This window comes from Myxine glutinosa, chromosome 7 (assembly GCF_964187855.1).
Source record: "Myxine glutinosa chromosome 7, kmMyxGlut1.1, whole genome shotgun sequence".
Lineage (NCBI taxonomy): Eukaryota > Metazoa > Chordata > Myxini > Myxiniformes > Myxinidae > Myxine > Myxine glutinosa.
Genome location: NC_136267.1, coordinates 20,114,683 through 20,140,972, shown reverse-complemented (window position 1 = coordinate 20,140,972; position 26,290 = coordinate 20,114,683). Strand labels below are relative to the sequence as shown.

General features: G+C 46.3%; 1 protein-coding gene across 1 annotated transcript; it reads right to left on the bottom strand.

Annotated features, from left to right (window-relative positions):
• Positions 1–10,681: 10,681 nt before the first annotated feature.
• Positions 10,682–23,468, bottom strand: LOC137431038 (putative nuclear hormone receptor HR38). The gene is made up of 7 exons (XM_068121907.2): positions 23,269–23,468; positions 21,260–22,357; positions 20,117–20,246; positions 17,301–17,464; positions 13,634–13,836; positions 12,950–13,128; positions 10,682–12,376 (listed from the first exon to the last, which is right to left on the bottom strand). The coding sequence occupies exons 2-7, from the start codon at positions 22,265–22,267 to the stop codon at positions 12,102–12,104; spliced, it is 1,959 nt and encodes a 652-aa protein (XP_067978008.2). The 5' UTR covers positions 22,268–22,357; positions 23,269–23,468; the 3' UTR covers positions 10,682–12,101.
• Between the last annotated feature and the right edge of the window lie 2,822 nt (positions 23,469–26,290).

Here is a 26,290-nt window from a genome sequence, read left to right as displayed (position 1 = left end):
GTGCGCAAGGAGGTGAGGCACTGTGAGGAGCGCATGGAGAAGGAGGTGAGAAAGGGGACTGTAAAATTGCAAGGTGGTATAGAGGAGTTGACGCTGGGAGTAGAACAACTGACAGTGGGACAAAAGGAGTTGGGGGACCAGGTAAAGAAGAACACAGCGGTAATAGAGGGTTTAAAATCGACACAGAAGGAGATGAAAAAGGACGTAGGGGTAATTAAAAAAGAGTGTCAGACGGTACATGAGGACCTGACGAGGAAAATGAACAAGGTAGTAGAGGTGATGGAGGTTAAAGAGCGGGAGGTGCGGGAGCACATAGAAAAAAATAAGGTGGAGTTAGAGGAAGAACTTAAGGGGGCGCACGAGGAGATGAAGGAGGTGAAGCAGAAATTAGAAGAAGTGGAAGAAGGGGTGAGCGAAATTAAGAAGCGACGGAGAGAGGATAAGAAAGAGATAAAGGAGGAAGTAAAAGAATTGGTCCAAAGTCTGTGTTCGGATCGTGATGATGTGCTCATTAACCGGATGAGGGATTCGCAGGTGATGGAGGAGAAGCTAAGAGGAAGAGGACCCGGTGTAAGTGGTGACCAATATGGTCGTGCGTATGATGCGCCAGGTGATTTAATAAGCTTGGGGGTCGAGATGGACCCGGGTGTTCGTGAGAGGCCGTTGGTGAAGTGTGCGACAGGTCTGGTGTGCGAAAAAGGAGGTGTGCGAGAAAGTCCGACTCTGGGGTGCATGGGGAAAGAGTGCGCTGTCAAAAGTAAGGAAGAGTGTACACCTGTGGTGAGTGTTACAGAGGGTGTAACGGGAGAGTGTGCGCGAGAAAGGTGTGTAACGGACGGGTGCATGAGGAAAGAGTGCGCTGTCGAGAGTAAGGGTGAGTGCGCTGTCAAGAGTGGAGGTGAGAGTAGTAAGAGTGACACGGAGCGTGAGTTGGTTGTGACAGGTGAGAAAGGAAGCACACCTGGAATGGTAGAGCGTGTGTGGGAATGCACGCTGGAATTGGTAGTGAGGCACGTGGTTGGGTGTGCGAGTGAGAGCACACCTGTGATTGTCACAGAGGAGGTGACCGAGGAGGGGGCGCGAAGAGGTGTGTTGGTGAGGTGTGCGAGCGACGAATGTGTGCCAAGGTGTTCGGTGGTCAGGTGTGTGACCAAGTCTGTGAGTGGAATGAGTGTACCTGGGTGTGTAAGAGAAGGTGCAATGACCAAGAGCAGGGAAACAGCTGGATGTATGAGCAAGAAAGGGGTAGCGTATGCGTGTAAGCATGCAGGTGAGGCATCGACGGTAACCGGGTTAGCGGTTAGAGCGACTTATAGCCGAATCGGGCCCTCGGTGCGTGCCGGGCTTCGCGTGCCGCGAGAACCAGCGGGGATCCGAGCCACGGCGGGTTCGAAAGGACCGCCGTACGCGATCCACGCTGGGCCACGCTTTGAACGGCCGCGTCCGTGCTCCACTAGGCGGAGCGGGCAGCAAGATAGGAAGGGTCGTCATGGCGACCACTTTTTGTTGAGGCATTCCGGCAGGTCGAGATCGGGCCATGGGATGGCTCCGTGCCGAGATGGTGCGTGGGACCTCGGCCCGAGTAAACCTCCTTCCCTGCACCGAATGCGGGGCGTATCCAGCCGCTGGCACCAAACAACCCGCATTCATGGCTTGGCTGTACGAAGCCGAGCTTTAGAAGTGAATTGGCGCACCGAGAGGCATTAGTAAGTAGACTGTAATGACGAGGATAGTGTTTTGGCCCCGAAATTAGAAAAACAAAATTTGATGATTGGCAAAGGATTGGCAGTAATGATTGGCAGATGATGGGTAGTGATTGGCAAATTTTTGATTTGTTGAAATTTGATGTGCAAAATTGGTAGTGGGAGATGCCCGATGTGGTGGGATGGCAACTCTGTCATCCCTCACAAACTGGGGGCAGATGCACTATAGATTATGGGGTGTATGGCAGTGAAAACTAGCCCGGGTGGGTTAGGTTATATTGTTAGGGATCTAGAGATTGACATTAGGTAACGTTAAGGTTAGTTAGTGACTGGTACCTGTAGTGGGGACGTAGTAGCTTAGTGTTTGATAATGACGTGGGAGCGCTGAGTGTAAGGGAAGACGGAGAAGCGCAAGTTTCAGAGGGGAGTAGTTAGATGAGATGATGCTGTGTGAGAACTGGACAGGTGTGTGGAGCAGTGTATGAGTAGTGAGTGGTGTGGATCAGCGCGAATGCGCTTGGGGGAGAGAAGGGTGCAGGCGGCACCAAGTATGAGAGCACAGGTGTGCAAGTACAGGTGTGTGGAATATATGGAGCAGAGAATGAGTGGTGTGGAGAGAGTTGGAGTAAGTGGTACGGAGTGGTGTGCATGGTGCGAAGGTGTGGATGGGGGAAGAGTGGACCCCTTTTTACGAGTACCCGGGGAGGGTAGTTTAAAGAATAGTTAGAAGGTATAGGTAAATTGTGGTTGGATATTGGCATTTGTGGTGCGGTTGCAGAATGGTATTGTGGATGGGTGCATTGGTGTGGTGAAATTGGCTGGTCGTGTGGCCTGTTAGTATGAGTGGGAATGGTTGGGCACTCCGCCACTGTTAGATGTCGGCCAGGTGAGGCCGCAGGTGGGCTCTGGGAGCCGTTAGTGTCAGTGGGTGCCTGAGGATCCCGGGTGTGGATCGGGCAGCCCGTGCCAGAGAGGGCACTGAGGGGGTGAGAGGGCGAGAGGGCCTTCCCCAGTTAGTTAGGTTAGGGTGAGGAGCAGGTGAGCTCGGTAGGCAACAACAGTGGGGGAGGTGTGCAGGTGGGCGGACCAGCTGGGAGCGTCACACGACCCAGCCACCGAAATTGTGCGGGGGCACCGAGTGTTGAATCGGGGAGTGAGACCCAAATTGATGGTGTGCACCACAGATGGTCAATGGGATTTTGGTTCTTCGAACCACATAGAGTAATGAGGGCCAATGGTTTGGCCGGAGAAAGACCCCGGGTAATGTAAAGTTGTTAAAGTCATTTAGGAAATAGTTAGGATTGATGAACCTGTCGCACCATACGCAGCCACTTACCTGAGGTGATGATGATGACTCCACACCTGTGTTTTCTTTGTTTTGTGTTGCAGGAAATGAGAATTGCTGTTTGGATTTGTGAGACGCATCACGACGTGGATAAGACATTGGGGTGATTCCATCTCTCCCTCCTTAGGAGGGACTGATGATGAATTGGTGATGGCAGATTTTGATGTTGAGTTGGAGATGGCAGATTTTGATGAGAGTTGGAAATGGCAAATTTGATTGGTTAGGAGGGAGAGAAGACGAATTTGGTTTATGGGAGGAACGGGGAAGACAGTAGGGACGTTTGTTGATGTGTAAAGTAGATGTTTATGGGTAGTGTTGTGTTTTGTGGATACAGTAAGGGGTAAGGGAGGGGCAATGTAGGTTACCTGGTGGGGGGGGGGGGGGCGTACGGTAGGAACGTACCTGTCTCAACTGGTTCCCATGTGCCCCCAGTGTGCATTACCTTGTATTGCGTGCACTTTTGCGCCCTTACCACCTTACTCACTTGTCTTCTTTTGTCTCCCACCTCCGAGGATCTGGCTTTGGGGCAGAGAGAGAGGAGAGAGAGGTGCTGGCTCCGCAGTTGTGGGCCTGTTCTTCCGCTGCTTGCTGCCTGGATCGATACACCATATGGACCGCAATTTTTGTGGCCGCCCACAATGGACCGCAGTTCTTTTGCGGTCAAGCACCACCCGTGGATGGACCTCTGGGTCAACGTGGCACCTATGCCATACAGGTGAACCACTTTTAGTTGGCCCCCCTGATGGCCACAATTCAGAAATGGACGCGGTTGGCGCCTTTCTTTATTTCTAAAGAAGCCAGAAGGCCAAGTGCACTCCATGAAGGCAAGACCAGCGGCAGAACATCGGCCGGCTGCGACACCACCGGTGACCATGGACACTTAATTGTGTATTGTTATTGAACACTTTATTGGTGCACCGGATGGTGCTGACTGTGCGTATGGGTTGGTGCTTTTGGTGCTTGGACGGGGTGCTCTGCACATTATTAAAGGCCGTAGGGCCACAGGGCACTCGTGGGTTGGTGTATCGATGCTGGCATGCGTGCTCTCCCTATGCATAACATCTGCATGTGTTCCTCAAAGAACAGGTCCTGGATCGTAGTGTAAATATCAGTGTAGTCTTGTATAAATGATGCTCCCTACCGGCTGTATGTTTAGTTTGAGGATGCTTTCCGCGATTCGGTTATCCTGTGGGTGTGTTTCTGTTAGGAGAAGGGTGCAACGTCGCAGGGGGACATATTTACTCATTTGTGAACATCTGTAAAACTGTCGCACTCAGGGTTGAGTTAATAGTAGAGGGAACTACATCTGAGTGCCACACTAAAGTAGGTAAAAATTTATCGGGTCGGGACGCCCCGAGGTAGAGAAGGGTGCAATGTTGCGGATATGGGATTTGCATCCATCCATATCCACTTGTAAATATTCCCCTATTTCCTCAATACTTCCCAACTATCACCAATCCCCCATTCCCTAGTCCCATTTTCTGTAAACAACACTCTGTAGACCCGACCTCCCCCTATTTCCCCCATTAAATGTCGTGCCCAGGTTCACCGCATCTCATGTAAGACAACTATAGGACATCTTGCTAGTTATTCTTAGTCTATGTCAGTTAAGGACTCATTTCCATTAATTCTGACCCTTCGTTGCACCAGAATGTGATTGTATGGCACCGTTAGGAAGTTTAGGACCTCCCAATACCTCCCCGCAGCTCTTCCTCATGGTTCAGCAACAACAACAACAACAACAGCAACGGCAGCGGCGGGCGCGGGGAGTGCGCGTCCTCACTCCGGCTTGGTTGGTAGGGGGTGTTGGGAGGGCACCAGGCCTCCCCAACGAGCCGCCATCGAACATGTGCTCGACGGGGTTACCAAATAGGGGCTCCCTGTCAGCTCCTCGTCAAGGGCGGAGCCCGGTAACCCCCGCACCCAATGGAAGCGGCGGACCGGCCCCAGTGGGGCGGAGCCAACCAGCCGAGGGCGTGTCACTCCCCGCTGAGCATGCGCAGGAAGAGGGAGGGGACGTCAGATGTGCGCTGAGCTTGGAGCAAGCAAGACGTACCCTCCGAGCGATGTGAGGCCTCCCCGCATCTTCTGGACTGGACCGTGCTTTATCCTGTCCCCGAGCCAAGGTGCACCTTGTGCCATCGAACTACCTGTCCCTCCCTGCCATCAATCCCTGTGTAAGTCAGCCTTGTTCCGTTTGTCTGTGGTCTGTCCGGGAATAGATAAGATTGTATTTAAGTGCCCATCTCTTCTGTGTCTTTTACCTCACTCTGCCGTGTAATCTACCCCCTTTTCTCCACCACTGTAATTATACCCTCCTCCGGAGGTCTTGAGAACTGTACCCCTTGCGTCGTTTCCTCTTTCCCAGTCGTCGCGTCCTTTCCATCATTGATTTGGCATAGCGCGATTTGGTCAACGTCTGGGTGGAATCGGGGTCTAGTCGGGGAATAACTGTTCGGTCGCGGCAATACCACCGCTCGGTAAATAACATCTTTAGCCGTGTCCGTAACAATATCTTAACGGAAAAGAAAAAGCGAATTTTTAATATATGTCGACATTTTCCCCGACTGTTATTTTAGGCGGTGTATTTTCGTGTATCATCATGGCACGATTTTTTAAAATAAATCTCTGCATTTTCCCGTGTGTGCGTGAATGTTCTCAATTATTTCTGACACCGAGTCTAAAACCATCGATAAAAATTAAATCAGATGGTGAATTCGATAAAATCGTGAGGGTGACTCAATGAATGGGCTTTATTTTACAGGCCTTTGAGAATTCATTTCGTTCTATAAACGGCAACTTTCATCGGATTTTCTTCCCGTTTTTTTTCAACCGAGTCTAAAACTATGTTAGCGACTGTTAAAAATGAAATGATATATCGAATTTGAGTTGAAATAAACCTGTGTGAGAGAGAAAGACAACACGGGCCTAACTAAACAGGCCTCAAAGCTATTCGAGTTAATAAAATGGTGGATATTTGTTTACATTAAGCCTCTCCAAGAATGGGTGGAGCTATGAGTGGAGCTACTCTGCAAACGGACTAAGCCACACCCCCGGACAGACGGATCACCTACGCCTATTATAATATAGATGTTAGTATATACATATATATATATTGATGTTAGTATATACATAGACACATATTGATGTTAGTATTTGCATATATTGATGTTAGTATATACATATACTGATGTTAGTATAGATAGTAGACCAGCTATTTATGAAAAAGTGCTCTAAAAAAACTTTGGTTGGCATTTTCTGTTAAAAGCAGGCATCCATGCTGGATCACTTGGTTGCGGTGTGTGGAAAATTATGTGGGTGGATGCCACCCTGGATTTTGACCTTGAAGGTCATTTTCAAGGTCAAATGGACCTAAAACATGCAAAAATGGGTATATCCTTAGCCTATTTTTCATAACAGTTTCTGTTGCACTTAGAAATGTATAACCTTATTAGATCAATTGCCCGTAGGATGTAGAATAATATGTGAGTCGATTCCACCCTCAATGTTGACCTTGAAGGTACTTTTCAAGGTCAAATCGACCAAATCCTCCGTCGTGCGAAGTCCTTCCTTGGCACACCTGAGCTCCTCACCACATACAAGGCTTTCATCCGCAGCTCAATGGAATACTGCTCTCCCCTCTGGGCTGGTGCTCCTGCCTCACACCTAGCTCGCCTTCACGCTGTTGAAACCAAAGCATTCAGAATCATTGGAATCTCCCGCGATGAAGCTAACTCCAAGGGCCTCTCACTCACTCACCGCAGGCAGGTTGGTGGTCTTTCTGTCTTCTACTGACTCCTCTCTGGCCTTGCCCCCCCAGCTCTCTCTGGGCTCTGTCCCGCAAATATTCCTACAGGTCGCACAAGATCTGCCTGCAACCCTCTTTTGGTTAAACTGCCAAAATCAAGACTCTCTGCTCACCTTCACTCCTTCATTCCTCTTTTCTCCCGCCTCTGGAACAAACTCCCTCACTCTCTTCAATCCCACTCCACCCTCCAAGTCTTTAAAACAGCTGTTCACCACCATCTCTTATCTTCCCCCATCCAAAACCTTGATCTTTTCTACCCTCGCTAATTTCACCCCAATTCCACTTTTTGAAATACCAACTTTTGTCCTGGAAGTCCTTGGTGTCCTTGTGCTTTATACTTCTCCCTCCCCCCCCCCCCCTTCCCACGCCTCCTCCCCCCGGGCCCTCTCCCTTCCACACATCTCCCTGCTCTCGATGTTGTGTGTGTGTGCTTCCCCTTTTCTCCCCATCTTGTCTTCCGCTCCCTCTTTTTGTGTATTTTGTTTGTCTGGTCGATTTGTTTGTGAAGTTAATGTTAGCTCTTTCACGAGCCTCGATTCAGTATACAAAAAAAAAAAAAAAAAAGTGGTAAAAATGGGTATTTTCGAGCCTATATTTTATATTACAATAACTTTGTGTTGAATGTAGAAACAGGCATCTGCATTGCATCAATTGCCTGTAGGTTGGGAACAAATAAGTGGTTGGATGCAACCCTGGTTTTTGACCTTCAAGGTCAATTTCTAGGTCAATTGACCCCCTAAAATAGAAAAAAAATGGACATTTTCTCGCCTATGTTTTGACAGCATTTTCTGTTGTGTGTAGTAACAGGCATCCATGTTGAATGCTTGGGGTGTGTGGAAAGCTTGTGAAGAAGTGGTGTTCTTTGTCAGACCTGAAGATAAACACAGTGATATCATTATAAATAAATAATTATAAATAAATAATCGTGAATTTATACTTTAATTGTACAAAGGTATCACATAATTTTGTATGAAAAAATGTGAAAGAAAATATTGTCTCAAAATGTTTGTCAAATGTGTTGTGTAAAGTAATTAATATTTGCTTTGCTTCCTTTTTTCAGCATCCTGCCTTTGCAGTTGAGCCCTGGTTGACGCGATGGAGCCAGTGGCCATACTCAAGCGGAAAAGTGGACAGAGTCGCAGAATCTGCATCATGCTTTTTCTGTGAGAACACTACGCCAGTTGCTGACCTTCGCACAGGGTCATATCAAGGGAAAAAGAGAGCTAAAGTGGTTGCAGCGGAGTGGAGAAAACTGTGTGATAGAAGCAACGTGGACATCATAGAAAGACTCGAGGCACTATCTGAATCAGACTTTGAAGGATTAGAAGTCAATTGGCACAAGACATGCTACAGTGTATTTACATCGGACTCCAAGCTATCCAGACTGAGAAAACAACGTCTGCCATCGAGTACCAGTACTGATGTTCAGGCAGGCCCTTCCAGCAGTACTGCATTACAACCAAACACGACGCAGCTCCTTACCTGCTGTTGACTGGAAGAAATGCACATTTTGCCAGCAGCAAAGCAAGGTACCACTTCACAGAGTGACCACGCTGGGGAAGTCAACAGAAATAACTGAATATGCCAAATCGGATCTGGTAATGAGGACACGACTGGCAGGGGTTAGTGACTTGATTGCAGCCGAGGGATGCTACCATCTACCTTGCTGGGTTGCTTTTGAGCGAAGATGCAAAAGGCAGAAAGCAACATCAACATCACAAAGAGCAGACAGAGACTGGTGCATGGGCAGGCTATGTATGGACGTAACCAGAGGATTGTCCCAGGGTCATGTATACGACATGGGGAAAGTATGGGTCCGGTATGAGAGCATCTGCAGGGAAGAGGGTGCACAGGTGCCTCTGAGGTACAAGAGATGATCAACGTTCTATGAGGAAGTCCAACAGTCAGTCGGATCGAAAGCCAGCTATGTCCGACCCCTCTCTCAAGGGCACTTGCTGATGTATCCTGGTGAGCAATCAGATGTCATCATTTCGAAACATCTCACAAAGTCATCTCAACATTCCATGTTCTTATCTGATTCGGAGTCTACAGGAGATGAAGGAGAATACAGCGAAAGAATAGGCTTCCAAGAGAACAACATCTTCCAAGACATGGTGCACGTTGCGCTCCAAATAAAGCAAGACCTTCTTGACACCCCCGGACATCCCAACATGTGGCGAGGAATTGATGAGGAGCATGTGGCACAGGTGATCCCAGATAGCCTCTACTTGTTCCTCCGGCTCCTGCTTGGAGGCACCGATGTCCTGAATGAGGGTCTGGTGGATGATGGCGACATCAGGCGGAAAGCTTGTAGCATAGCTCAGGACATTGCGTATGCAGTGTCCAACAGTCGGAAACTGACACCAAAGCACATTGGGCTGGGGATGGCTCTTCACCAAGCTACACGATCTGAGGCTCTGCTAGATCTTTTCCATGCCGCCAACCATACCATTGGCATCGACACAGTCAGACGAATCGACACCTCCATAGCAGAGGGTATTCTCGACAAGTTTGCCATGAATGGCAATGTCTACATCCCAGATAACATTGCCATGGGGAGGATGGTCCACTATTCCTGTGACAACATTGACGTCCTTGAAGCCACACTGGATGGAAAGAATACCTTTCACTGTACACAGATGATGGTGTGGCAGAGAGGACCAGCACCATCAGATGACAGTCCAACAGAAAGGGGGTCGTGAGGTCCAGGGCAATCAAATCTGATGCTCTGAAAGCATTTCAAGCTATTGATCAGGCTCGACTACCATCTGGCCAGAGACCCTCACCCTCCTTCAGTGAAGCTAACAAGATAGACATAGATGGCTGGTTCGACAATGACAAAGAAAGGCCGGAGGCAAGGTTGAAAGACTTTGCGTGGGTGGTCTCCCGCTTTCATGATGAGGTTCATGCAGTTCCAGCATGGAGGGCCTTCAATGAGGCAACCAGTCTCACTGACCTTCTGACTGACTGACTGACTCAGTCTGACTGACTGACTGACCTGGCAGACTGACTGACTGAGTGAAAAATAACAGAGAAAATACCTGTTTTTACCTTTTTTTGGCCTATTTGACCTTGAAAATGACCTTCAAGGTCAAAATCCAGGGTGACATCCACCCTCATATTTTTGGCCATCCCACAGGCAATTGATTTAGTATGGATGGATGCCTGCCTGCTTGGACATGCAACAGAAAATGCTGTTAAAAAAAAACCAGAGAAAATACCTGTTTTTACCCTTTTTTGGTACATTTGACCTTGAAAATGTCCAAGGTCAAAATCCAGGGTGGCATCCACCCACATTTTTTCCCACATCCCCCAAGCAATTGATCCAGCATGGATGCCTGCTTTTAACAGGAAATGACACCCAAAGATTTTTTGTGGACTTGGTTGATCCACTAATACATATATATATATATATAGATGTTAGTATATACATATACAAATATTGATGTTAGTATATATATATATTGTGAGTATCTTATCCCGAGAGCCTTTTGAACTTCCCTCGCACGTCAGATATGCAGACCACACAATCGTGAGAGTTGTAAAATAATTGTGTTCCACGTCATAAGAAATCAATACCCGAAGCTAAGGTAACCGAGAAAATCAAACGTATAGCTCAAAGACTCATTGGGCCGAACCAACCTTATCATAAAAAATGCTAAATAATCCGGCTTTTGAGGCTCGACATGCATTTTCCATTCCCGGAGTGCCGTTAACACAGCACATCATCATCCTTGTGTTCATCATGATGAAAAACGACACAATACGTCATCCTTATGAGAAACAACACTCGATCATCCTTATGAAGAATGACGCTCCACTCTTATAAGTGCCAACATGTTTTTATTTGGACACCCCTAAAAACAGAAGAGGAAAAAGGAACCGCCTTTTCAAGACATTTAAAAGTATAGAACTTTACAATAAAGAAAAAAACCAATAACAAATATAGATTTGCTTAAAAATCGTTTCTATATACATGTACAGAGGGAAAAAACCTTGTTAAGGGAACTCTATTTCCTGAACATCCCAATATTTTAATTTTTTTATTTTTATAAAAATGCACTGGAGGTGTGTGGCTTCACCTGCATCCACTTAGACCTCTCGCTCGTACACACCTTCCTTTTAAGTATATCACATTTTCTCCTATAAGAACGAGCTTGCCTTTCACTACACGTTGTCATGTTCGTCAGACCCACGTGTTTAGGACAGGACCGAAATGCTCGAGCGTGAGTGATTCGAGGTGGAAGAGTGTGGCTGGAAAGAGCTTTCAGACGAGGTACTCTCAATGATGACCGGAAAACCTCCGATGAGTCATGCCACGTCGTCGGCGATTTCTGGCAACAGGACCAAACGGTGGGCACACGCTGATGTAATCTACACATCTGACTTTTATCAATGCTTGGCTGAGAAATTTTAATGAAGTCTCTGTCAAAGCAAAACCAAAGAAACAAAGTCTCAACCTGTAAGGAGACCGAACAGATCCTAGGTGAGCATGAGGGACGATGAATTGAATCTACACTGAAAATGGCGTCCCTAACACCTTCAAAATGAACCTCACGTCGTTATACCAAAGATCGAGGTGCTTGTGCTAGTGGTGATCGGATCTTGCAGGCAGTGGTAGCCTGAAGTCGTAAAGTTACTTTTGTTAAGTGCACGAAACAATATGTTCCAAGATAGAATTAGGATTGTTAGAAAAGTCTTCCTTCACTTCCTTTCAGATATACAAGTTTGCTGAAAGCACAAGTCGTTATTCCCTTCTTTTATCACTGACCAGCTGCATCTTTCCCATCACGTGCTCTCATCTGTATGTGATCACCTCAAACTCGCAGCAGAACCTACTCCTCGCCCCTACCAGGTGCTTCCACTTACAGGCGATGTCACGCGAAGAACGTTTCTCTGCGGAGTCAAGGCGAGGGCTGGGGCACAGATCCCGCGTCCACGTGCGCTGGCATCGTCGGCGATGCTTTGTTTTCTTGAACTCGAAGGAGTCCAATGCGTGACATCATAACAGTGGAAATACTCGAAATCTTGCGCTGATGCTTCTACAGGTGCTTGCATGTAAAAATCGAGCAGAAGGGACGCTTCAAAACGCCCAAGTTCAATGGATTCTCTCACATAATCGTCTAGAAAGAACATTTCATTCATGTTCAACGCGGTCCTTCCGAATTCAGGTATGGTATCCAATGGTAAAGTCCTCTGAACACTTCCATTCTTTGTTTTATTGCTGCTCAACTCTTCTCCGTTCTCAAAATGGTAACGTGTCTACTAGGCGATCGATGACGGGTGGAAGAGTGACCAGGTCTTCTAGTTTGAGGTAGAAGATCCTTTGCAAGCCCTGGGTGCAAAGCGAGGGCAACTCCGGAAGCTTGCCGAGCAAGCGTGATGCAATGGGATGCTGGGTCACCGGGCCAAGGTTCGCCGTGGCGGAGCAAGTCGTGGAGTTGAGATGTTCACGAAGGCAACAAAGCGCTCGAGCTTGAAGGTTCTCGACCTTTTTGTGCTCCTTCAGACCACGTCGATCTGTTGGAGGGAAGATACAAAAAAAAAATTGATACCAGGCATTTGTGGTCCACATGATAATTGTTTGGATGGCAATGATCAAGAAATTGAAGGCCTTTTTTTAAGGATGATTATATAAGCCTTAGGCCAGCCTATTTCAGTGCACTGCGGGATGAAGTACTCCCCTTCAACTCAGGTTGAGGATGTTTGGCATCGTCTTTAGCATACTCGCCACACTTGCCATGTGTGGGTTGGCGAGAGTGAACAGCCATGGGAATTGAACTCGCGCCAGCCAGTGGAGAAAGAAACAGGTTCTTAAACATTCGACCAAGCAGCCAGCCCATTTTTAATAAGGACAAATTTAAGAGATAAAAACTTTTTCCCAACAAGAAAAGTCATATTTGTTTTCTCTCTAAAGTCCCTGACGTTCTTTATATTATTTGTACATTTATCATATGGCTCCATGTTCATGCAAACTTGTCTTTCTTCTTCTTTTTTTTCTCCGGCATGCATATGATGACTTCTTGCTTCGGTTCGCGTGCTCGGCAGCCTTTCAGGGAGGGCGGAGAGGAAGATAACCCCGGTGCCATTTACCTGTGAGCATAACAAGAGCAGCGGTGCATGCCAATGCCGGAACGTCGAGTTGTAGCTCCTGTAGGCCACTGGCGAACTCGAGGATGGGATCGATCCATTCGCCAAAGCCCCGCAGACATTGGAGTCTGTGCAGGACGAGTCCCGTGCAGAAGACGAGCCTTCCTTTGGCTGGGTTGGAACTGCACGAGTAAATAAACATAGGGAAGGAGAATATATGGGACGAGCGCCGCATACAGAGTGACACACCAAGCACTCCTAGGTTTGTTTCGCAATTGTCGATACCATAGGTGGATTACAGTGAACAAGATCACAACTTGGTCTCGTTAGCTGGTTATAAATTGCTTGTGAAAATGATCTAAAGCCCAAGGATGAAAGTGCAATTCGGGGTAACAATACACTCGGTCACACAAAATCTCAACATGAGGAAGCTGGTTTTGGTTTGGCCCAATAATGATTCTGGTCTCATCAAAATTGAGGTTATTAGGACATTCGCTGTGATGCTAAAGATATGGATCCAGGCTGGTTGCAATGTTCGGAGGGCAACCCACCCGCACCCACCCCACATACGCAAACAATCTGTACAAACGAACCAACTCAAATCCTGGATAGACCACTGCACTAATGTAAGCGCATTCAAACTGCTACCTTTTGGAGGTAGCTGAATGCACATCCCATTATACTGACCGGTAGGCAAGACGCAGCACAAAGAGCTCCAGGAAAGAAGATTGGAGCAACAGTTCTTGATCCTCTGGAAGTAGATCGGAAAAGCCAGGCAGGCGCTCCGCCCAGCGCCGTTCGGCATCCATGGAAGCAGTCAGGAGCTCGTAGAACAGACGCACAGAATCGATTTCTGACATTGCTGGCTGAATGTCTGTTGGTTCCCGAAACTGTCAGGAGAAGCGAGAAAATGATGGTAAAATGTGATGCAAAGAGCAATATCTGCAGTAGACTTTACCATGATCATTTGTTAATGATACAAATTGTTTACAGGAAAATATAGCAGAAGGTGGGATAAGATGCCACCCCTCTCTCTCTCTCTCTCTCTCTCTCTCTCTCTCTCTCTCTCTCTGTATGTGTATCTGTATGTATATATATATACATATATATATATATATATATATATATATATATATATATATATATATATATATATATATCTATCTATCTATATATCTCCACCTCCTTAGAACACAGGTCGACTCCATATGATGAGTGGATACCAGAGATAACGTCACCGCGTGGCAGGCGGTGCTTATCGCTCCCAGCAAGGTGCAGCAGCAGCTGTATGGGACACCTTGCTGGCGGTTCTCCACTGATGATATGAAGGTCGCATAGTGACTGATGTATATATATATATATATATATATATATATTGTTTGGGGTGCGTGTGTGTGTGTGTGTGTGTGTATGCATCAAAAGGTGTCAAGTTCCACCGATGGACCATTAAGCTGAGAGCAGTCTGCTTGCTTTAATTGGTGTACGTTAAAGAGCCCACGGTGCCACTCCCGAAGAGTTTGCGAGTTATACCAAATCACAAATTTCTGCTCTACTGCTGTGGGGGCAAAGGCAAACCACCTATTGTAATCCTTGCCATAAGACTGCTTTGGCACCACTAAACCTGCCTTCAGGCAGAGTAACAGAGAGAAGAGCCCTCTGATGCCAATGTTCAGGATAATGAACATGTAACCAGGACTGATGAGGTTATACGGAGGGAGTGGGAGGGGGAGGGACATGGGGCAGAGGTGAGTGGGGGGGAACTTAGCCCCACCTTTACCAACATTGGCATCATCTTGCCCACACTTTACACCACACACACAAATATGCGTGCACATCCTCAACTACATCATCATATCAATGTACGGGAATGCATTAGCGATTTAATATGTGAAGAGGAGAGTGTAAGAGGTACAACTAAGGATATAAATAATTTGAAGTTCTGACAGCATGGCGAATAAGGATTTTGCTTCATAACTCTTAAGCACATCGACTTCAGTGAGACAGTGACGAGGATTTGGGTCAATTCAGGAGGATCGGCTTGCAATGATCGACAAACGATGAATTTTAATGTGTGCACGTTCGTGTTTGTTAGGAAGCACTCTCTCCTTACAAACACCCAAAGCAGTGTTGCAGCGCAGCAAAAATAGCACCCCTTAAAGTGCAAAGCATGCCGATTGGATTAAGCATTGCTTGTTTGGAGGTCAATGAGGGTGCCGGATATACATGTGTTGCACTGGCACTGGCTGTTGCCATGCACTGCGCTGTAAATTATATCTCTAATTCTAGATGGATCCATTTCAAGTCCCTGGGTGCATCAGAGTTTGTGTTTCTGAATTTCATGTAAGTGGGTTTACCAGTCAGAGTCGCCCACGGTTAAAAGCGAATCCTTACTGCAGCAATTTCATTTATTGGTGAATAAAACAAATAACAAGAAGGGACAATGTTTGATGTTTTCCTTTCGCCACCGTGGATGCCACCGAATGCAACAATGGGATGCAACAATGGGATGCAACAATGGGATGCAATCGATCGCACTGGCATGAGGACTCGAACTTTTGAAGAAGTCTTGCAGAGCGTGATTGTAGCAAAAGAGCGTGTCGGGCACTTCTTGTGCGAGTCGTCAAGAAAATCCCTGGGCTTCGGTGCCCCGGCTCAGCTAAGGCTCCGGCCATCGCATATCCTCGGATCGCAAGGAGCTTCTCTGAATTTTGTGGTCGCTCTACCACCAGACATGTCACGTGGTACTTGCTGTAAATATTGTGCTCCTGGCTTTATCTGATGCTGGTCACTTGTGCCATCGAAACACAATCACAACACTATAAAAGAATCGTATACCGTAGGCCTACATCTTATACCAAGTATAGCGTCGGTTTATCTTTACCTCCGCCACCGAAGGTGGATGGACGTTATGTATTCACACATTCTCTCTGTGAGCAGAATATCTAGCAAAGGTTAGAGACGGATTCGGACAAAATCTGATGGACAGGTTGGGTGTGTGAAAAGGCCAAATTGATTTGATTTTGGTAAAGATTCAGATCCGGATACGAGAATTTTTACATTTTTAGTGATTCTTCACCATAGAGGGTTAGGGTTAGGGTTAGGGTTAGTTGTTAGGGTTTGGGTTAGGGTTAGTTGTTAGGGTTAGGGTTAGTTGTTAGGATTTGGGATAGGGTTAGTTGTTAGGGTTAGGGTTAGTTGTTAGGGTTTGGGATAGGGTTAGTTGTAAGGGTTAGGGTTAGTTGTAAGGGTTAGGGTTAGTTGTTAGGGCTAGTTGTTAGGGTTAGGGTTTAGGATAGGGTTAGTTGTTAGAGTTAGGGTTAGTTGTTAGGGTTTGGGTTAGTTATTAGAGTTTGGGTTTGGGATAGGGTTAGTTAGGGTTTGGGTTAGTTGTTTGGGTTTAGGTTAGGGTTAGTTGTTAGGGTTAGCGTTAGTTGTTAGGGTTTGGGTTAGGGTCAGTTGTTAGGGTTAGTTGTTAGAGTTAGGTTTCGGGTCTAGGGCGAAAAACGACATATAGCACAATATATCAAAAGCTTATGGATGTGTTCTGCCAAAACTTGGTGGATTTGTTGATTAGTTGATAAGAACAAGCGATTAGATTTTGGTTCAGGTACAGGTACAGATCCAGATCCGGCCTGTGGTTAGGATTCAAAGCGTAAACTGTTCAGCCTGGCAAAGATGTGCGCTCCATCGAGTACTGTTCTAGTTTAGTACCAGTTCACTTCCAAGGAACTTTGTCACAGGAAGAGGCCATGAGGCCCATCAAGGCCTGCACTTGTGTTTCCCAATCGTAGCTGTTTGTCTGTGCTGTACCAGGTACCTCCTTAAATGATGAGCATCAAGCAAGGAAGCAGCAAGTACCATTTTTAAAGTCTTTCATATGACTCGGCCTGGGTTCGAATAGCCGTCCTCCCAGACTCGGGAGTAATCCTTGCCATAAGGTGTTTGCTTACGACAGAGCCAAAGTCGGAGACTTACGACAGGTGTTTAACTCTAGGATTGTAGGTGCGTCGCCACATGCTAACTTGGTAACTGTGGGAAAGTAGATTGAACAGTGTGATGCACATTGTTGAGTGGTTTAAGGGCTGACTCGTTTCACATCAAGCCCCGTAGGGAGGAATTTAAAGACCGTCATTGCGCCACCCTATTGTGGATTTTTCTTTGTCATCGTCATAGAAACAACACAGCACAAGGAAAGAGGCATCTCGCCGTGCCCATGGTAACAGCCCTTATTGGAATAGCCCGAGATCTGCAAGCGACTGAGACTACACGGGAAGGTGAAGGTTTGTCGGTTAAAAGACGCGCAGCAGACAGTGGCAGACAAGTTGAGAAGGTTGTAAGTTGCATTTAAACAGACCTGGGAGAAATCGAGTGTGGGTGGCTCTAAACTGCTCTCCGTATGAGCCCGTACGAGTGTGGTCAGAAGGTTCCCAGTCGGGCTTCCAGGAACGGCTTCTGGTGGATTCCGGGGTTTGGAGGGCAGGCGACCACGTCGGCCCTTCAGGCTGTCTGTCCTCACCACTACATGGTCAGGGAAGGTGAACAAGATGTAAGGGAAGAGAGAGAGAGAGGAGATCAACCGTGGATTCGTGTTACGGACACAGCTCATATATCCATGCACCATAAATCTCTTGGCACCGATTTTGGCAGCTGGAAGCATTGCTATTTCTGTTTTGAATCAAGTGAATGGTATATTAATACCATATCAAATAAAGTTCTGAATACTACAATATCACAATATAACTAAAAGTTGTTCAAGCTACTATAAGAACTTATTACAATCTAAGATTGTAATATTCTCAACAAAACAGATGATGATGATGATGATGATGGTGGAGCATGGTGTGATGCTGATGATGATGATGATGGAGCATGGTGTGATGCTGATGATGATGATGGAGCATGGTGGACCATGGTGTGATGCTGATGATGATGATGGAGCATGGCGGAGCATGGTGTGATGCTGATGATGATGATGGAGCATGGTGGACCATCGTGTGATGATGATGATGATGGAGCATGGTGTGATGCTGATGATGGTGTGATGCTGATGGAGCATGGTGGAGCATGGTGTGATGCTGATGATGGAGCATGGTGTGATGATAATGATGGTGGAGCATGGTGTGATGCTGATGATGGTGGAGCATGGTGTGATGATGATGATGGAGCATGGTGTGATGCTGATGATGGTGGAGCATGGTGTGATGCTGATGATGGTGGAGCATGGTGTGATGATGATAATGATAATGGAGCATGGTGGAGCATGGTGTGATGCTGATGGTGGAGTAGGGTGGAGCATGGTGTGATGCTGATGATGATGATGATGATGCTGATACACCGAAGTAAGTTTATGGCAGGTATATAACGTGGCAACATTTGGAACTATCTGAGTTGTGACGTGCTTCTGCAGGTAGCTATATATCGCTTCTAATGAATGGTGGCAGCAGAAAGCAGAAAATGCAGCAACGTTCTTGCGATAAGTGATATGGGCTTGTATTGTCCAGTATTTCAACCATGTCCGCATAATGTAAAATATGGTGTGCGCAGGAACGGTAGAGTCGTACAAAAGTTCGGAGGTGTTGTGCGAAAGATTATGGCTAATGAAAATGTTTCATGTTCTTTGGAGAGCAAAGGTAGGTGAGAAGACTCCAAGCACCATCAAGAACTAAAGGTGTATATGGAGCAATGTAAACCAGGTTCGAATAATGAACATTGATGTATAAAAAAGATTGATTGAGATAATTAATTAATTGGGTATTGTTTTTCTTTTGTTATGACGAGGTAATTTAAATAATTCGTTGGAATCATGCCCGGTAAATTTCAAAGTTCAAATATGGTGATGGAAGAAATTGTCACAATTATTATTAGTTTTTATAATGGTATATTATGATGTAATATTAAGATTGCATCGGTGATGGCAAGATAGCACGACAGTTTCTTCACAAGAATGTGGGATAGTTCATTGGAAGCAATTGGAGCATGGTATGACTCGGGTGGAGCATGGTGCGACTCTGGTGGAGCATGGTGCGACTCGGGTGGAGCACGGTGCGACTCTGGTGGAGCATGGTGCGACTCGGGTGGAGCATGGTGCGACTCGGGTGGAGCATGGTGCGACTTGGGTGGAGCATGGTGCGACTCGGGTGGAGCATGGTGCGACTCCGGCGGAGCATGGTGCGACTCCGGCGGAGCACGGTGCGACTCCGGCGGAGCACGGTGCGACTCCGGCGGAGCACGGTGCGACTCAGGCGGAGCACGGTGCGACTCAGGCGGAGCACGGTGCGACACCGGCGGAGCACGGTGCGACTCGGGCGGTGCACGGTGCGACTCGGGCGGTGCACGGTGCGACTCGGGCGGAGCACGGTGCGACTCGGGCGGAGCACGGTGCGACTCGGGAGGAGCATGGTGTGACTCGGGAGGAGCATGGTTTGACTCGGGAGGAGCATGGTGTGACTCGGGAGGAGCATGGTGTGACTCCGGTGGAGCATGAAATGGTTCAGTTTGAGTGTGGTGTGATTCATCATTTAGGTATGGTGTGTGGTGAAGCTCAATTGGAGCATGGTGTTGTCCATGTGGAGCATGGGGTGGTTCGGGTTTGGGCGTGGGGTGGTTCGGGTTTGGGCGTGGGGTGGTCCAGGTTTGGGCGCGGGGTGGTCCAGGTTTGGGCGTGGGGTGGTCCAGGTTTGGGTGTGGGGTGGTCTAGGTTTGGGTTTGGGGTGGTCCAGGTTTGGGTGTGGGGTGGTCCAGGTTTGGGTTAGGGTGTGGGTGGTCCAGGTTTGGGTTTGGGTGGTCCAAGTTTGGGCGTGGGGCGATCCAGGTTTGGGCGTGGGGCGATCCAGGTTTGGGCGTGGGGCGATCCAGGTTTGGGCGTGGGGCGATCCAGGTTTGGGCGTGGGGCGATCCAGGTTTGGGCGTGGGGCGATCCAGATTTGGGCGTGGGGCGATCCAGGTTTGGGCGTGGGGCCGTCCAGGCAAGGGAGTGGGGTAGTCCAGGATCGGGCGTGGGGTGGTCCAGGTTAGGGTGTGGGGTGATCCAGGTTAGGCTATGCGGTGGTCCAGATGGATTGTGGTGTTGGTGTTGCTCAGTGGATTGTGGTGTTGCATAGGTGGAGTGACAACGTAAGCTTGGAGAAGCAAACTGGTGCTTTCGTTAGAAGTGAAAAAAAGAATTCAAACCTTCTTTCACCATTCCCACGTTGAGGCATTTCTGGAAGCGACAGTACTGGCAACGATTTCTACGTCGCTTATCGATGGGGCAGCTCTTGCTACCAAGGCACACGTACTTGGCATTCTTCTGTACTGTTCGCTGTGGTGAGATAGAACAAACCCTCACTTGAGCATCGGCACATCATGAGCTACAAGGGCACTCAGTAGAGAGCAAACCTCCGCCTGGTTGGCCATATCACTCAACGGTATAGAATCACTTTTAAAAATCTACTAGCTGGATCCGGATCCGGAACCAAAATGAATAGATTCTTCCTTGTCACACACACAACCTGTCCGACAAGTTTCGTCCAAATCCGTCCATAACTTTTTGAGATATCCTGCTATGTATCGTTTATGGCCCCATATCCCAATAGTGAAGAATCACTTAAAACAATTAAATAATTCTCATATCCGAGTCTATTCAGATGTTCACCAAAATAGAATCGTCCTTGTCAGACACCCAAAATCTCCACCAAGTTTCGTCCAATTCCGTCCACAACTTTTTGAGATCCTGCTATGTATCATTTTTGGCCCAATCTCCCGATGGTGAAGAATCACTTTAAAAATTAGAGTAGCCGGATCCGGATCTTCACCAAAATCTAATAATTTCATCCTCGTCACATACGCTACATCTCTGCCAAATTTCGTCCGAATCTGTCCACAACGTTTTGAGATATTTTGTTCACAAACGGACAAACAAACGGAGAAACAAACAGACAGGGGTGAAAACATAACCTCCATGCACCTTTGGTGGAGGAGGTAATCAAGGACACATGTTGACCACACAATGTTGACTTATGGACATGCACCGCAAGCAAGTATTGCGGACACATTACAAGGGATATGCATTATTCTAGATGTTGCGTCATGTGAGGGCATTATAATGGGGGGTTTGTTTTTTTTTGCTTTCATGACATGAAGATATACCTTTGTTATTTTGTGGAGTAGTGTTGGCACTAATGTCCAAAACCAAATTCAAAACAAGTGCAACAATGTCGTATATTAATACGCAAAAAAAACAAGTGCCTGTCATTAATTCCATTATTTAAACCTGATGTCAACTATTCTATCCCACATATGTTTTTATTATGTACCCCAGAAACTACTGCCAACCTTGAAGAATCCCTTGCAGCCTTCGCAGGTACGCACACCATAATGCTGGCAAGCTGCGCTGTCTCCGCACACGGCGCAGAGACCATCTCCAGCCAGTCCGCACCGTGGTGCCGACCCTGACAAGTGCAGCGGAGATCCCAGGGGAGAGTCGAGGGACGTCGATCCATGTCCGAGTGGCATCTGCACGCCCTGCTGCTGGTAAGCTGTGCCGGGAAAGGAAAAGCCCAGAGGCTCACCGCCCACTGTAGAATCATGGATGGCTGGAATGGAGTGGTGGCAGCAGCTGGACGTTGGTGTATCGGGCGGGGACTGGTTGAAGGTGAACACCGACATGAGCGAGGGTCCGGTGCCAGGGGTACCCGGAGTCCCAGGAGAAACGAAGTTGGATTGAGTGGCCGGACCGCTGAGTGACAGCGAGTCCCGCCATGTGGCACTGCAGAACGGAGAGGAAGCAACGGGAGAAGCGCAAAAAACCGCCGGAGAACACGGGGATGATGGTGGAGACGGAATGAAGTACATGGACGCAGGAGACTCCAGTGACATCTCTTCAGATTTGGGCTCCTGGAGTTGCAGTGATTGCAGAGACGGAGGCTGTAGCTGTCCCGCAGGAGAGTTGCGGTGGCAGTTGGGAAGTGGTGGTGGTTCTGCCTTTACGAGAGATCCAGAAGTAAAAGGATGACCGTTGGCGACTGGAAGATGGGGAGCTATGGTCACGGTGCGGTGTGGAGAAGAGCTGCAGGAAGATTGCCCCGTGGAGCACGAGGGTCCGAAGTTCAAGCAAGGAAGCGCCGTGGTGGCCGCGGCCGTGACCTCTGCATTCGTCATGAACTCCTGCATGGGGAAACGAAAAAATTCAGAAGCGACTATCTCTGAGAGTATGAGGTCCTCGTGTTCAGCGCTGAAAATGAAGTCTTGCTGCTGGAGCGATGCGGGTCCTGCTGGGAAGGCACTGCGTGCGCAGGGCATGATGGGATACCCAGGCAGCGACAGTTGTGGACATGCACTCATCGCATGGTGCGGAAGGGGCTCTGAGTATCTTTGGCAGGCGTAGTGGAGGAGGAGTAGGTGCTTGATATAGGAGCGTCCACCTGCAGAGTCCTGTGCCACAAAGCGGGAAAGATAAATGAGAGGAGAACTAGGATGGCACTCAGTAGAGAGCATACCTCCACCTGGGTGGCTATATCACTGAATGATGAAGAATCACTTTAAAAATTTAAACAATTCTCATATCCGAATCCTTATTCAGATCTTCACCAAAATCGAATCATTTCGTCCTCGTCACATACGCTACATCAACTCCGAATCCGTCCACAACTTTTTGAGATATTTTGTTCACAAACAAACAGACAAACGGACAGACAGGGGTGAAAACATAACCTCCATCCACCTTTGGTGGCGCAGGTAATTCAGGTAATTACACATTGCTCCGCAGCAGAAAAATAAAAATAACGAGTCTCGCTCAAAGGCTTGGAGATTCCTCCCAGCTTCTGAAAGCGAATCGAGTTCTCCAAGAGATATCATCTGCCATGACGCGCGTGTTCAGAGCCCGAGATGTTGAGTGGGATTCCCTCAGCCACGCAAGGTGCACCTGAGGTGCTTCCGAACCAGAGCAGCGGCTCGTCGCCTCAATCGGAACCGAGTGTTTATTCTCGCTAATTGAAAGCCCCATTTTGCTCGTGTCTGTGACAGTACTCGCCGGACCCGCTTATATAAATAGCAATTCTGTGCGGGATCTCTGGTGGGCGCACTGCCACCCGATTCACCTGTTTGCCCCCCCCCCCCATCCCCTCCGAGTCTCGAAGCTACACTTGATATACCTGCACAGCCCCATTCAAGTTGTGTTACGTTCAAGCGCAAGCGAATTGCAAGGGAGGATGTGGACGCAGGAGACAGGTGCAGACCTGTGTACGGAAGCACATTTAGGAGGTGCGTCAGCGTGTGGCTGTGCATGTGCGACCGGGTACCTTAAAGTCCTCATCAAATGTGGAAGGTAGTAACAAAAAACTCACCTTTTTTTTTTTAGTTCGAGTGACGAAGGTGCTCAGGTTTGGTAATTCCACGAAAACTTCGAGGGTTGACGCGGACCTTGGAGAAAGCACAAGTTGGGGTTAAATCCCGTGTTTGACTTCGTCTGTTGTACCCCAAGTACACGAACTCCAGGACCGCAGCGCATACACCGGTTCGGCTTTAGCCCACAGTCACTGTGACCACGCGCAGATCTTCTGCAGCTCATATATAAATAATCTGTCGTGGCGTCACGGCGGCTCGACCAATGGGCGCGCCCCGCGGGCGGCTAGCCCGGAGAGAGTGACGCAAACGGCTCCACGTCACGGGTAGTGCGCGCTCAACCCAAACCGCCCGACTCCAACCGCGTGCGTTTCCTACAGCGTTTCCTCCGAATCCCAGGCGCGCTCCAGCTCGTCGCCCGAATTCCAAATCGCTCAGCACAATTATTTACCCCAACACAACGGTGGTGTTCCCTTATCTTTTCCTATTTCCCTCGTATCCATACATTCTAAAAAAGTTGTGAAAGTTTCGTGCTTTCGTACATCGGTTACCATTCATATTACGCACGCTTGCAGCACTTGATTATTCACAAGATTTTTAACATGTCATCATGTACATGTACATACATCATGTGGAGCATACTCCTCACAAAGAGAGCGTCATTGCTGCCTGAAGCATGTTATATAGTGATTAGGTAGGTGTATATAATATGGGTATGCATGTTATATAGTGAGTAGGCAGCTGTATATATTAATATGGGTATGAATGTTTATATATGATATGAGTAGGTAGGTGTATATAATATGGGTATGAATGTTTATATATGATATGAGTAGGTAGGTGTATATAATATGGGTATGCATGTTATATAGTGATTAGGTAGGTGTATATAATATGGGTATGCATGTTATATAGTGAGTAGGCAGCTGTATATAATATGGGTATGTATGTTTATATATGATATGAATAGGTAGGTGTATATAATATGGGTATGCATGTTATATAATCATTAGGTAGGTGTATATAATATGGGTATTATATTATATAATTATTAGGTAGGTGTATATAATATGGGTATGCATGTTATATAGTGATTAGGTAGGTGTATATAATATGGGTATGCATGTTATATAGTGAGTAGGCAGCTGTATATAATATGGGTATGTATGTTTATATATGATATGAGTAGGTAGGTGTATATAATATGGGTATGCATGTTATATAATCATTAGGTAGGTGTATATAATATGGGTATTATATTATATAATTATTAGGTAGGTGTATATAATATGGGTATGCATGTTATATAATGATTAGGTAGGTGTATATAATATGGGTATGCATGTTATATAATGATTAGGTAGGTGTATATAATATGGGTATGCATGTTATATAGTGATTAGGTAGGTGTATATAATATGGGTATGCATGTTATATAGTGAGTAGGTAGCTGTATATAATATAGGTATGTATGTTTATATATGATATGAGTAGGTAGGTGTATATAATATGGGTATGCATGTTATATAATCATTAGGTAGGTGTATATAATATGGGTATGCATGTTATATAATGATTAGGTAGGTGTATATAATAGGGGTATGCATATTCTATAATGATTAGGTAGGTGTATATAATAGGGGTATGCATGTTATATAATGATTCGGTAGGTGTATATAATATGGGTATGCATGTTATATAATGAATAGGTAGGTGTATATAATGTGGGTATGCATGTTATATAATGAATAGGTATGTGTATATAATGTGGGTATGCATGCTATATAATGATTAGGTAGGTGTATATAATAGGGGTATGCATGTTATATAATGATTAGGTAGGTGTATATAATGTGGGTATGCATGTTATATAATGATTAGGTAGGTGTATATAATATGGGTATGCATGTTATATAATGAGTATGTAGGTGTATATAATATATGGGTATGCAATATGCATGTTATATAATAATTAGGTAGGTGTATATAATATGGGTATGCATGTTATATAATGATTAGGTAGGTGTATATAATATGGGTGTGCATGTTATATAATGATTCTGTAGGTGTATATAATATGGGTATGCATGTTATATAATGATTAGGTAGGTGTATATAATATGGGTATGCATGTTATATAATGAGTAGGTAGGTGTATATAATATATGGGTATGCAATATGCATGTTATATAATGATTAGGTAGGTGTATATAATATGGGTATTATGTTATATAATGATTAGGTGGGTGTATATAATATGGGTATGCATGTTATATAATGATTAGGTAGGTGTATATAATATGGGTATGCACGTTATATAATGATTGGGTAAGTGTATATAATATATGGGTATGCATGTTATATAATGATTAGGTAGATGTATATAATATGGATATGCACGTTATATAATGATTAGGTAGGTGTATATAATATATGGGTATGCATGTTATATAATGATTAGGCAGGTGTATATAATATATGGGTATGTATGTTATATAATGATTAGGTAGGTGTATATAATATGGGTATGCATGTTATATAATGATTAAAACATATTATATATACTAGCAGGAGTACCCGGCGTTGCCCAGTGATATTCTAATCCTGTTCACATTTTGAAGAAATCCATTTTTTTTCCTATTTTTTTTGTGGGTGCCTAAAACACCTAGCAACACCCACCCAATGTGGAATGTGGTCGGGATCATTTACGATTACCTTTCACATAGCTACAAAGTATGAGGCAATATAGAGTAACTAGTAGAAAGCCCGTCAAAAATAACGGGATGGAACAGTTTATTTGACGGTGCAGCCACAGGAGCAAGCCAAAGTCTGAAGTTTGGCCCTAGTTTCAGGTGTGCTTATATCTTCTTTATTTAATAGACATCCTGTAGACGTAAATGAACACTCGTTTTACTCTGCACGCGTTGCACATCACGTGCAGTAAATTCCATCTCCCTGCATCTTGTATTTATTGTGATTTTAAAAAAACGCGTCTGTACACCGACCTTGAGGCTCGGTTTGCAA